The 14231-nt window shown below is 38.7% G+C and overlaps 1 protein-coding gene across 12 annotated transcripts in view; it reads left to right on the top strand.

Annotated features, from left to right (window-relative positions):
• Positions 1 to 14231, top strand: part of hdac4 (histone deacetylase 4) — a 494468-nt gene that overhangs the window by 441755 nt on the left and 38482 nt on the right. For all 12 annotated transcript variants that reach the window (XM_063051788.1, XM_063051782.1, XM_063051780.1 and 9 more), the window contains one exon: positions 5049 to 5169. In XM_063051788.1, coding sequence (XP_062907858.1) covers positions 5049 to 5169 — 121 coding nt within the window. The remainder of the gene's footprint in view (positions 1 to 5048; positions 5170 to 14231) is intronic.

Raw genomic sequence — 14231 nt, 5'->3', positions numbered from 1 at the left:
GAACGATACACAAAAAAGTTTGCATTTACTTTACACCTTTCACATTCTTTCAGGATTTCCCTAAACAGTTTATTGCCAGTGGAGTACTTCTGTTACAAGTACAGTAACATATTTTGCAGAAGATTTAATTTAGAGGTTTCAGTGATTTTTTTTAAATGAACTCCAAAAGAAAAATTGAAGACTTTTATCATGGACTTTTACCCTGGAAGAGACTTTGCAGTGTAGTAATCTAATCACAAGCACAAGAAAATCTGCAGATGCTGGAAATCCACAGACAAGAGAAGTTGTCTTTGGTTCCAGTTGTGGTCTCATGAAGATTTTCAAAGTTAATGGTTGTACTAAAAATGATTGTGCAATCAACTGCCATGTAAACCATGGAATCTCCTCTTTAGGGGAAAACCTATCTCCCTTTGCCCTTCTCTCTCCTCTTTAGATTCTTCTTAGAATATCTGTTTTTTGGTTACCTGGTGTAATGTCATCTTGAAATGCCTTGGGACTTTTTTTTTGCTATCTTAAATGTGCTGTGGAAATCGTCGTTGTGAGATTGTAGTTTGAAATGAATCATGAAACAGGAAATGTGGAATGTACAACTTCATTGCAATAATTTTGGTGTGTTGACCAGGTTGACCTCTGTAAATTAAATGGATTCCATTCCATCAAGTTTAATTTATGATGGAATTTAACAGAATTGTAACAAAATTAGCTTTGGTTGGCTCTCTGTTTTTATTTGGGATAATATTTATTTTCAATTCTGGAACCTGAGAAATATCTTACAATGTACTAGACATTGCTATGATAGAATATATCAAGGCTTAACTGTACTTAAATAAAGCACACAGTGAATCCAGCATTTTCAAGCCAATCCAATTAAAGAACCCTCTCAGATACAAGTGTTCTTTCTTGTATCACTACATAAATTCAATCACAATATTTTAGTACTTTAATCTAAAATTTAATGACTGATACAGCTTGTTTCTATTTTCATTTTATAAGACCATCGGAATAAGAGTAAGCCACTTTGTTCCTCAAACCTGCACCACAATTTAACAGAATAGTGGCTGATCAGAGTTTCATCAAGTCCCCTTAACTCTCAACTTACTTATTGATTGAAAACCTATCTAGCTGACTTTGAATATACTCAAAATTCAACCCCTATATATTTTTAGAGCAAAGAATTCCAAATCTGTCAACCATATGAGAGAAGAAATTCTTCCCCAGTCTTAAATGGGTACCCAATATCCTAAGGCTATGTCCTCAGGCCCTAAAGGAGAACATCCTCCCAGCATTTAATTTGTCGCGTCCCCAAATCTTCTCAAGTACAATGAGTATAGAGCCAACCTTTTCAACCTTTCTTCATAAGAAAATCACTTGTATTTCAAATCATTCTGGTGATTCTTCTGAATTACTTCCAATGATAATACATATACTATTTTAAATACTTGGTTTAAACCTGTACACATTATTCCAGATGAGGTGTTGCTGTCAGCTCGTATAGTTGTACTAAGACTTCCTTCCACTTACAGTACTGTGCAAAATCTTAGGCACATATATATAGCAAGGGTGCCTAATATTGTAGTAATTTTATGTATTGCACTGCCAAATGAAAACAAATTTCATGACATATGTGAGTGATGATAAACCTGATTCTGATATGGGTCTCTATTGTGGATTAAGAGTGGAGAGGGGAGGAAGCAGGAAGTACGCAGAAACATTTTGTAATGATCAATAAACCAAATGTTAGGAATCAAATGACCTTGCCTGGTGTCTCAGTGCTGCGTGTGTCTACACTCGTGCCACCCTGTACCCCTGCCACTCCTTCTCTGCCACCTGTTCCACACCCCTCCCATGGCGATCCACCCTCGCCATTCCCAACATCTTTTGCTCCCACCAGATTTACGAACTCACTGTCCACTCCACATTGCCAAAGACAGTACAGTGCAAAAGTCTTAGGCACTCTATTTATATACACATGCCTAAGTTATATATATTTTGCACAGTACTGTATACTCCAAGCTCTTGAAACAAAAGCCAGCATTTCATTAGCCATCCTAACTACTTTCTGTACAAATCCCTTTGAGCAGTTTCTTACTGGCATTTTTTCCATTTAACTAAGTCTGTTTTATTATTCTTCCTACCATAGTGAACAACTTCACATTTTCCATATCATATTCTCTTTGCCAACTCCTTTCCACTCATTTAACTTATCAATATCTCTGTAAAGTCATTATAACTTCCCTTCCTTCCTCCCTCTTTACTACTACTACATCAACTCAGGCCTAGGGGGCCTCTTTGATTTTTGTATAACCCACAAATTCACAACATATTGTCAACCTGAAAAAGACTCCCATTTCCTTTCTTGCTGCCTCCTGCTTATTTCTTCGCAGAGTAAAACCATGAACGTTTTTTATTATTCCATGTCCTTCCTGATGATGGAGTTTCCAGCTTTGATCTCATTGTAACTATGTCTCTGTAATGACAATGAGATCATTTAATTTGTTTTAAGAATGAATGTATTGGCTATGGGATGAAAAGCTATCCACTTAAAGGTTCGACGTGTTGTGCATTCAGAGATGCTCCCCTGCACACCACAGTTGTAACACGTGGTTATTTGAGTTACAGACACCTTCCTCTCAGCTTCAACCAATCTGGCCATTCTCTTCTGACCTCTCTCATTAACAAGGCATTTTCGCCCACAGAATAGCCACTCACTGGATGTTTTTTTGTTTTTCACATCATTCTCTGTAAACACTAGAAACTGTGTGAAAATGCCAGAAAATCAGCAGTTTCTGAGATACTCAAATCACCCCACCTGGCATCAACATCATTCCACAGTCACTGTCACTGTCACTTAGATCACAGTTCTTCTCCATTCTGATGTTTGGTCTGAACAACAATTGAATCTCATGACCATGCTTTTATGCAAAGAGTTGCTGCCACATGATTGGCTGATTATATATTTGCACTGAGTGTACATAGATCAACAGAGTTGTAGAATTCATTGTCCAAGCATAATACTTTTTGGGTAATTAGATTTGATTAATTAGAATTAGACTGCTGCAGTAAAATTTGTGTCCTCTATAAACAGAAATGTCAACATGATGCTTATTTAAAGCCAATATATTAAAATTACTGGAAAGCTTACATATAAATTTTGGCAATTGAGTATTAAAGTAGAATCCCAACTAAACAGATTCACTAAAAAGCCAATGTACAATATGCTTATGGAAAAATAACTGTTGCAGATTGTGGATTAATTATTCAATGTAACTTTAAACACTTTTAACCAAGTATAAAGTCGCCAGAACTAAAAGTTGCTAGGCCAATCAGCACCACCACCCACTAACCCACCCCTCCACAACCCCAACCACTACTACATTTCATTTTCTGTCAGTGTCATCTTCTGTGCCTAACACCACTTTATGCACATACAATCAATCTATGTAGCTATGTTATGTATTTAAATTTATTATTTTTATTATTGTGTTTTTTAAAATCTTCTTGTGTTTCTTTTTGTGCTGCATCAGATTCAGAGTAGCAATTATTTCAGTCTCCTTTACACTTGTGTACTGGAAATGATATTAGACAATCTGAAAACTTCAATATTGAATCTTTATTGGGCATGCATTAATGTGGTATTTAAAGAAGCATGTAGTAAATTTATAGGGGTATTAGTACAACTTATTTGTGCATTTTTAAGCAATTAAGATGAAAGCTCCATTTAAAGAGTTTTATGTTTGGGACATTTGGTATTTAAAGATAAATATTTATCACTTATTTAACCATTATGTACTAAATGGGTTCCCTTCTGTATTTTAAGCAGAATCACATAAGCAAGCCCCCTGCTGTTTGTACCTCAGGTAACAATGACATTTGTTTCACAACCAGCAGGGAATAATTGAAACAGCAGGGGGCAGCAGGATTATGAATGGCAAAATGGAGTTTCCACCAAAATTGGTTTGTTTCTTTTGTCCTTGTGCCTGTTATTTCTGCTGCTGAATTTCTATAGCGAGTCTGTATTTAAAAGGATGGAAGTTCTTTACACTTGTGATTTTCATTTCTTTGGAAATCAGAAGTCTGGCATTTAAAAGTAAACATAGTTTATTAATGCCAAATGTATTTTTCTGAAGTAGTCCATTTATTTTGTCCTTGTGCTGAACTGCTTCTGTTTTATCTTTTATAGTTGCTCCTGATTGGCCTGTTGCATATTTCTTAACTTGGAGCAGTATCTGGCACTTCAGTGAATATTGTTTGTAGAGTGGTATTCCATATATTTCAATCAGTCAAATATCCATTGCATCAGTACCTGAATTTTACCTTAATACTATTCAGCAATAATAACCAAGATGTAATCTGTTACCCGATAATGTGTTGCTGATTTTAAAGTTGATTAGATACATTTTAATACTTTGCTTCAGCTCCTAAAGTATTGTTGTTTAAAACTTGAACTTATGAAAGTCGATGCAAAAAAATGTTTTTTCTTCTACAATCACTAAATATTTAATATACTTTCTAGTACTTTATTGTTTAATACAAAATCATAACAGTACAGTAACAGACCCTTCAGCCTAATGTGTTCATGCTAACCGTTTAAGGAAATTCTGCTTTGCAAGTGTTAGTTTGTTAACTAGTTAGCATTTCCGAGAAAGCGAACAAAAATTGTATGTATATTTCATTGTGTTGATAATGCAGCATTATTTACAATGGTTTACGAGCACTTTAATACTCCCGATGACATTCTTGGTTATGCACTTTTTATTGGAAACAATCATGACATGGTTCAGCTAATCAAATTAATGCTTTATATTAAGACAATTCTCAAACCAGTTGATCAAACTATAACCTTTGCTACTCACTACTGTTGAGTATTCCTTTGATTCATATTCATATTCATCTTTGATATCATCAATGTATCTCTTATCTCTTCCACTCCAAAGTTAATATTGACTTGTACATTGTTTATAGGAAGAAAAATTACATTGTTGGAAGTATCAATGAAAATGTTCGTTTATAAGGAAAACCTATACTTAACGTGTCTCTTTATTTTGCAGTGTATCAGAGGAAGAAAGGCTTCATTGGAAGAACTACAAACTGTTCATTCAGAGCAGCATGCATTACTGTATGGCACAAATCCATTGAACAGACAGAAGCTGGACAGTAAAAAACTGCTAGGTAGAGCATAATTCATTCATTCTTTACACTTTGATGCCACATCCCAGAAATAACTGTTGTTTCTAGTCTTTGATTAGGTAATGATGTAACATCAGTGTGCACTGAAATAAGTGATGAAGAATAACTGCACAATGATTTCACAGATTACAGATAATACTACTTGGTTTAAAAATAAACTTTGTATTCAAACTGTTTTGTTTTAAAGTAGGAGCTACATGCATGCAATGGTGTTCAGTTGATGCATGTGAAAAACATTTAGATTTTTAAACTCAAAATATAATTTTCCCATTTTTTGTACTTTTCATTATAATTTTCTAAGTGGGTCCTGTTTTCACCGTTTCAACTTGATTCTACTTTATTCTCGCTTTAAAATAAGCTCTTGCTTCATTTTACTGATAGATCAATTGAAAAATCCCTAAGAGATCAATCTCTCAGCTCATCTGAAAGCCATTGAGATATAAAGCGTGATCTGGTGGTGGGTTTGTCAGCAAATGAGTACAGTTATCTGTGATTCCTTGAATCTGGAATAACCCAAGCAAATAAATAGACTGATGATATAAGATCCTAACCAGCAATCATTTTCATAAATTCCACATTCTAAATTTATTAGCTTTGTCAACATTCGATTACTTTTGACCCGTATATGAGCTGTTTCTATAAATGAAAACTTTTTTACAGACCAGTATCAGTTCATTTTAGCAAACACTCTAAGGAGGATCAAAGGTTGGATATGTGTTAACACGTCTGCATGTTACCCGCATTCTTCAACTTTGCATTTATTCTTAAATGCGAGCAATGTACAGTTATGAAGATTCATACTGGTTGAGTTCGTGTCTGTGTCTCTGGCAGCACCTTTGAAATTGTTATTTAATCTAGACACAATTGCTAAAATTCTAACCTTTTAAACAGTTTTTAACCATAAAAAATATTTTAATTTTCCTTGCTTCTAACATTTACTTTACTTTTAAAATTAAATGTTCTCCCAAAAAAACAAGAAGCACTAAGTTGGGCAAAATATTTTAAAAGAAAATATTTAGGGTAAAAAACATCAAATTTAAGTTTTTTTTGACATTTAATGAGAGTAGAAAGAAAGGAATGATGGGAATAAAGATTGGTGTTTTAGAGCAACACGCACACAATGCTGGAAGAACTCAGCAGGTCAGACAGCATCCGTGGAAATGAATAGGCAGTTGAGGTTTTGGTCAGGGATCCTTCTTCAGGACTAAGAGGAAGGGGGAAGATTCCAGAATAAGAAGGTGGGGGGGAAGGGAAGAAAGCTAGCTAGAAGGTGATAGGTGAAGCCAGGTGGGTAGAAAAGGTCAAGGGCTGGAGAAGAGGAAACCTGATAGGAAAGGAGTGGACCATAGCAGATGGAGAAAGAGGAAGATACCTAGGAGGAAGTAATAGGCAGGTGAGAAGAGATAAAAGGTCAGAATAGGGAACAGAAGAAGACAGAGATGGAATTTGTTTACTGTATTGTTTGTTAAATATTTAATTTCTGTTCTGTTTAACTATTCTTAATTAAGTGCCTGTAAATAGTGTATCTGTTTCACATCAGGTAGCTGAATTTTCATTTTACCTCACAAATTTTAGCTCTCATGTTTTTGTTCTATTTTATTTGAAAAACAGCACTTTAAATGTGAAAAGATTTTGATGGCATGAAGAGAGTTACATTTTGTTTTCATTTATCATATTAAGCAGAATTTAGGCTTCATTATTAAAATTTACTTTAGCGAAATATAACGTAGGAATATGTGAGCATTTTCAGCATTTGCTACAAAAAAAGATTTTGTGCTTTTATTCTTGGCCAGATCCATTATCTAATTGTTTTTTGGAGTACCCTTGATCAAATTCTTCTTGTTCCTTATTGCATTTTTTCTTCTGTCTCAGTATTTTCATACTGTGAAAATTTGTGAAAATATTTTGTTCATACAGGTTTTTTTTTGTTTGAAATCTGTTCTAAAACAGCTGCTCCTCACCTTCATTTCCTATATCTGGTTCCATCTATCTTCTGATCTCCATTTCCTCTGATTGTATCCCCTAACATTTGCTTCCAATAAGATACTATTTTTAGTGGGGAGAAATCACAAACATTTGCCTGACCTTAAAAAAACAATGTCTGCCAGTTTAAAAGAAAAGCTGCCTGCATTCACGTGAAGTTTTGTGGTGCCATCAGAAATTTGCATCAGGATATGTTTCTAAGCAAATAAATGGAATGGAAACCAAAAGATTGCTGCGTTCTCTGTTTCACGGAGACATGGTTCACTCCAGGCATACTGGATAGATCGGTAAGACCCGAGGGGTTCTCGGTACACAGGATGGACTGGACGTAGAAGGCAAAATGTGGAGGTCTGTGTTTTATGGTAAACTCTTGTTGGTGTTCGGATACAGTGGTCTTGCTGTACTTCTGTTCTCCTGACCTGGAACATCTAACGATTAAGTGCCAGCTGTTCTACTTACTAAGAGAGTTTCCCTGTATGATCCTGGCCGCAGTTTACGTATCGCTAAAGGCCAACATTAAGCAAATACTCAAGCTACTGAGTTCCTCCATTAGTAAACAAGAAATCTCTGCCAAATTATCATCAACAAATCCCAATACACTCAACAACTATTACTACTGTAATTAGGAATGCCTACCATTCCATGCCTAGACTACTTGTTTGTCCACCTCTACCTGCATACAGGCAGAGATTAAGGAGAAAGGCTTTAGAGATAAGGACAACAAAGAGGTGGTCGTGGGATGCAGAGGAGCAACTATGTGATTGTTTCATGCTGGTGGACTGGGCCGTGTTCAAGGACTCATCAGAGGATCTGAACCAAATGCACCGCGGTTGTCACAGACTTTATAAAAATTGTCGTAGCCGAGTTTGTCCACACAATATCATTCAGTCTTCCCTAACCAGAAGCCGATCCACAATCTGCCAAGGACCAGATCAGCGACATTCAGGTCTGGTGACCAAGTAAAATACAAGAGGTCCAGCTACAATCTCTAGAAAGCCATCTCATGTTTGAAGTGGCAATTCCAGACCAAACTTGAATCACTGAAGAATGCTCAAAAGCTGTGGCAGGGCTTGAATACTATCACCTCCTACAAAGTGAAACTAAGCAATATCTGGCAAGTATGGATTGGGGCGGGCTGTTTTCTGGCAAAGGTGTACTTGGTGAGTGGAAAACCTCCAAAAGTGAAATTTTGATAGTACAAAGCTTGTTTGTGCCTGTCAGAATAACAGGCAAAGATAACAGGTTTAGGGAACCTTGATTTTGAAGAGGCCCTGGTTAAGAAAAAAAATAAGGTGCATAGCAGGCATAGGCAGTTAGGATCAAATGAGGTACCTATGAAGTATAAGAAATGCAAGAGAACACTTAAGAAAGAAATCAAGAGGGCTAAAAGAAGGCATGAGGTTGCTCTAGCAAACAGGGTGAAGGAGAATCCTAAGGGATTCTACAAATATGTTAAGAGCAAAACGATTTCAAAGGAAAATCTTCCTTTGGGTCCATCTTTGCTTGTCATCTATATTAATGGTTTGGATGGTAATGTGGTTAACTGACCCAACAAATTTGCGGATGACACCAAGATTGGGGGTGTAGCGGGACAGCGAGGAAGTTAATCAAAACTTGCAACAGGATCTAGGACAGCTAGAAAAATAGACTGAAAAATGACTAGAACTTAATGCAGACAAATGCAAGGTATTGCATTACAGTAGGACCAGCCAGTGTAGGTCCTACACAGTGAAAGGTAGGGCACTGAGAAGAGTGGTAGTAGTAGGCAGCCATTGATCCCAGGGGATCATGGGTTTGCACCTCTGGCGGACTGTGTCCTCTCCAGGGCGCAAGCCCAGGCGGGAAAGTTTGAAGAACCTGTTGTTGCCCATGCAGCGGATTCCTCCTCTCCATGTCACTGATGTAGTCCAAGGGAAGGGCAAGCACTGATATAGCTAGGCACCAGTGTCACCACAGAGGTTGCCAGAGTAAAGTTGTAAACAACATCAAGCTGCCTTAGGGACCCCGGCTCCGGAATTCTTCTTCGGGGTTTACTCCCGAAGCCTTTTCCATGGATGGGTATGGCCGCCAGACAGAAGAGGTTTAAAATCAGAGTATTCCTTCTCCTAGACGGGCTACTGTCCAAGGCTGACGAGCCCCACCTGCCCGAAGCAACTGGTTTTGAGGTGCCAGCGGTCCACCTTTGCCCCTTCTCTTGTCAGTAGGAACAGTTCCGCTGGGCCTAGTAGCTAAGCCACACGTGAAGGCCAAGAGTTGGACTTGGTTGTCAGAGGCTGTTAGAGTTGCACGCCATTTGGAACACTTTATAGGTAGTGGGAGCTTAGCCCCCACTACCTCCCCCAGCTATGATAGCCTTAAGAACCAGGGAAGAGTGGTAGACAAAGCATTCTGGGAATACAGGTCTATAATTCATTAAAAGTGGTGGCACTGGTAGTTAGAGTCATAAAGAAAGCTTTTGGCACATTGGCCTTCATAAATCAAAGTATTGAGTACAGGAGATGGGATGTTAAAATTGTTTCAGATGTTGGTGATGCTTAACTTAGAACATCGTGTGCAGTTTTGGCCATCTATGTACAGGAACGATGTAAATAAGGTTGAAAGAATACAGAGGAAATTTACCAAGATTTTGCTGGGACTGGAGGACCTGAGTTATAAGAAATGGTTGAATAGGTTAGGACTTTATTCCTTGGAACATAGAATATTGAAGGGAGAATAGATAGAGGTATATAAAATTATGACGTGTATAGATAGGATAAATGCAACCAGGCTTTTTCCACTGAGGTTGGGTGGGACTACAGCTAGAAGTCATGGGTTAAGGGTGAAAGGCGAAAAGTTTAGGGGAGCATAAGGGGAACTTCTTCACTCAGAGGGTCGTGAGAGCGTGGAATGAGCTGCCAGTGCAAGTGGTGCATAGGAGCTCGATTTCAACATTTAAGAAGTGTTTGGATAGGTACGCGGATGGCAGGGGTATGGAGAACTTTGGTCTGGGTGCAGGTTGATGGGACTAGGCAGTTTAAGTGATTTGGCATGGACTAGATTGGCCAATGGGCTGTTTCTGTGCTGTATTTTTTATGACTCTGACAAGGAAACAACAAGGCTTTGCTCCCAGATAAGCTCAATGCCTTTTATGCTCACTTTGACCATCAAAACATGGAGATACCTTCACAAACTCCCACAGACCCATGTAACACTGTGATTTCACTCTCTGAGGCCAACATGAGAGCATCTTTCTGGAGGGTGAACCCACAGAAAGAATCCAGCCCAGATTGGGTATTTGGCAGAGTACTAAAGACCTGTGCTGAGCAACTGGCTGAAGTGTTCACTGATATCTTTAGCCTCTCATTTTGGCAGTCTAAGGTACCCACCTGCTTCAAGCAGGCTTCAGTTATACCGCTGCATAAGAAGAATATGGTAACCTGCTTCAATTACTATCATCCAGTAGCACTTACATCCATTGTGATGAAAGGTTGGAGATGCAACATCAGCTCCTGTCTGAGTTGCAGCTTGTGTTTGCTTCAGTTTCCTTACTGTCACAACAGGTCAACAGCAGATGCCATTTTATTGCCTTTTCACTCAACCCTCGTACACCTGGACAGCGAAGTTGCACACAGCAGGATGTTCTTCATTGACTACAGCTCAGCAGTCAAAACTATCATCTGCTCAAACCTCAAACAATCGAAAATCTGCAGATACTGTAATTTAAAATTGTCACTTAAAGTAAAATTGGATAGCTATGTGGACAGGAAAGGAATGGAGGGTTATGGGCTAAGTGCAGGTCGGTGGGACAAGGTGAGAGTAAGCGTTCGGCATGGACTAGAAGGGCCAAGATGGCCTGTTTCCATGCTGTAATTGTTATATGGTTATATTGGAAATGCGAGTAGAAAAAAGAAAAAGGGGGGAGGAGCACCAGAGGGAGGTGATGGGCAGGCAAGAAGGTAAGGTGAGAGAGGGAAAAGGGCATGGGAAATGGTGGGGGTGGGTCATTCCATCCCCCAGAGCAGGCAGGATCTTCCAGTGGCCACCCATTTTAATTCCACTTTCCATCCCAATTCCTATATGTCCATCCATGGCCTCCTCCACTGTCGTGATGAGGCCACGCTTAGGATGGAGGAACAACACCTTATATTCCATTTGTGTAGTCTCCAACCTGATGGCATGAATATTGATTTCTCAAACTTCCCCATCCGTCTTTCCCTCTCTCACCTTATCTCCTTGCCTGCCCATCGCCTCCCTCTGATACTCCTCCCCCCTTTTTCTTTCTTTCATGGGCTTCTGTCTCTTTCACCAATCAATTTCCCAGCTTTTTACTTCATCTCTCCCCCTCCAGGTGTCACCTATCACCTGGTGTTTCTCTCCCCTCTCCCCCCCCACCTTCTAAATCTACTCCTCAGCTTTTTTTTCACCAGTCCTGCTGAAGGGTTTCTGCCTGAAACGTCGATTGTACTTTTTTCCCATCGATGCTGCCTGGCCTGCTGAGTTCCTCCAGCATTTTCTGTGTTATCTCCTCAAAACTAATAAATAACCTTCAAAACATTGGCCTCAATACCTCCTTGTGCAACTGGATCCTCGATTTCCTCACTTGTAGACCCCAGTCAGTTCAGATTGGCACAGCATTTCCCCCACAATCCCCATCAGTACAGGTGTATGACGAGGATGTGTGCTTAGCCTTGTGCACTACTCGCTTTATACTTATGACTGTGTGATAAAGCACAGCTCCAATGTTTGCTGGTGTCACCACTGCCATTGGCCGAATCAAAGCTGTGTGAAAAATCAGCATATAGGAGGGAGATTGAAAATCTGGTTGACTGGTGCCATAACAACCTCTCACTTAATGTTAGCAAGACAAAAAAATTGACTATTGGCTTAAGAAGGAGAAAACCAGAGGAGCATGAGCCAGTCCTCATCAGGGGATCAGAGTTGGAGAAGGTCAGTAATTTGAAATTCCTTGGTGTCATCATCTGACAGGATCTGTCCTGGGTCCAGCAGATAAGTGCCATTATGAACAAAGCACAGCAGCACCTCTACTTTTTTAGAAGTTTGTAAAGATTCAACATGTCATCTAAAACTTTGACAAACTTCTATAAATGTGTGGTGGAGTGTATATTGACTGAGTTGCTTTACAGCCTAGAATGGAAACATAGAAACACCATTGGTCATAAACGGAAAAGCCAACAAAAAGTAATAGATACGACATAATCCATGGCAAGTAAAGCCCTTCGGACCTTGAGCACATCAAGATAGATACTGTTACAGGAAAGCTATCAGGGAGCCCCACCATCCAGGCCATGCTCTCTTCTCACTGCTGCCATCAAGAAGAAGGCATTGAAGCCTCAGGACCCACACCATGAGGTTCAGGAACAGTTATTACTCTTCAACTATCATGTTCTTGAACCAAAGGAGATAATTTTGCTTAACTTCACTCACCCTATCACTGAACTGTTCCCACAAATTAGGGAATCATGTTCAAGGAGTCTTCGTTTCATGTTCTCAATATTTATTGCTTATTATTATTATTATTATTTTTGTATTTGTACAATTTGTCTTTCTGTACAACCGTTGTTTGTCCTGTTGGGTGTGGCCTTTTATTAATTGTTTTTTGTATTTACTGTGAATGCCCACAAGAAAATGCAAATCCGGATTGTATATGGTGATATATATGTACGTTGATAGTAAATTTACTTTGAACTTTGAAGTGATTCCTGTTTTCATGAATTTGCCTATATTTCCCAGGGGTTAGATGAAGAAGGAGGTTAACCAAGTAGAGGCTTTAATATATTAAAATAGAAGCAGGCTTGGGATTGTGAGGTTGTGGTGCACTTTCCAAATTCAGAAGTTTGTTTTACTTTTGTGGTTTTTGATCTCATCAGCTACCCAAAGTGTTTTCCTTAAACGTATAGCAATATTATTTTGTTCAGTCATTCCCACCCACCAAGGACTGAAATGGGTCAAAGCCAAGTTTCCTTCTGTTTGGATGTTTCTGTAGTTAGAGGAGTTCAATTCAGTCACAAAGGTAGAAACCCAGTGTGATGCTCATTCTATTCTGTAGACTAAGCAAATTTTATACTTTTTTTTGCTAACAATTGTATATTAGTGCATCATCCTTTGTTAATAGGGATGAGTTCTTATAAAGATAATTCATAGATATTTTAAACATTAAGTTGCTCACATCTCTCAAGCCATTTAAAGGGATGAAAGTTTCGAAGTGATAACAGAGTCATATTCACAGAGTAATCATTGGTTAGCACATATAGTGGGAATACCATTGACTTCTGATTATTCTATATAGAAGACCAGAATGCTGAGATGATTTATTGGTAAATGTTCAACTATGTTATGGTCTCACACAATAGACTATAAGTTCCTACAAGGCAGCTCACTGCCTGCACTCTTCAGTTAACACACTATAGTGTGTCCCCAGGTGCAAACTTCTGCAATGGAAAAGGATCTAGTGTTTTCCCAGTGTATATAACAAATAAATTCTTTTCAGGCTTCTAACCGGGTGCAGGTATCGATTTTAACCAATGTTTAGATGACGAACTATGCCATCTTCATACCCCCATTGTCCATCCCTCCTGATTGGCTAGTCATCATCCAAGCTGGTTTCCGCTGTCTCACCTTGTTTACAGTCAAATTCCAGTTCTTACTTTGAGTGACACCTTTCTCTTTGTTAAAATTCTTTTCCTCTAGCTTTATTTCAATGGCTTCCTTCACCAGGCAGTCCCAAAAGTCATTGGCATGGCACATTGTTTTTGTACCATCAAATTCAATCCTATGGCCATTGCAAATGCAATGTTCTGTGACAGCCAGTTTCTCCGGATAACCCAAATGGATACACCTCCCGTGCTCCTTGATGTGGGTTTCTACTTTGCATCCTGTCTGGCCGATATACATTGCTCTGCATTCACAGGGAATCCTGTTGAAGTTTCCTGTTTTTTTCCATTGGCCCTTTTAAGGGTGCAATAGATTTACTTCACCTTGTAACCATTCTGTAGGAACGTCATACGTAATCATGTTATTTCCTCAGAGACTAACAACGAGAGGAACCCATCTGCTACCGCCTG

The sequence above is a fragment of the Mobula hypostoma genome, chromosome 6 (genome assembly GCF_963921235.1).
Source record: "Mobula hypostoma chromosome 6, sMobHyp1.1, whole genome shotgun sequence".
NCBI lineage: Eukaryota > Metazoa > Chordata > Chondrichthyes > Myliobatiformes > Myliobatidae > Mobula > Mobula hypostoma.
The sequence above is the reverse complement of the archived record's forward strand: the minus strand, read 5'-3'. Positions and strand labels throughout refer to the sequence as shown.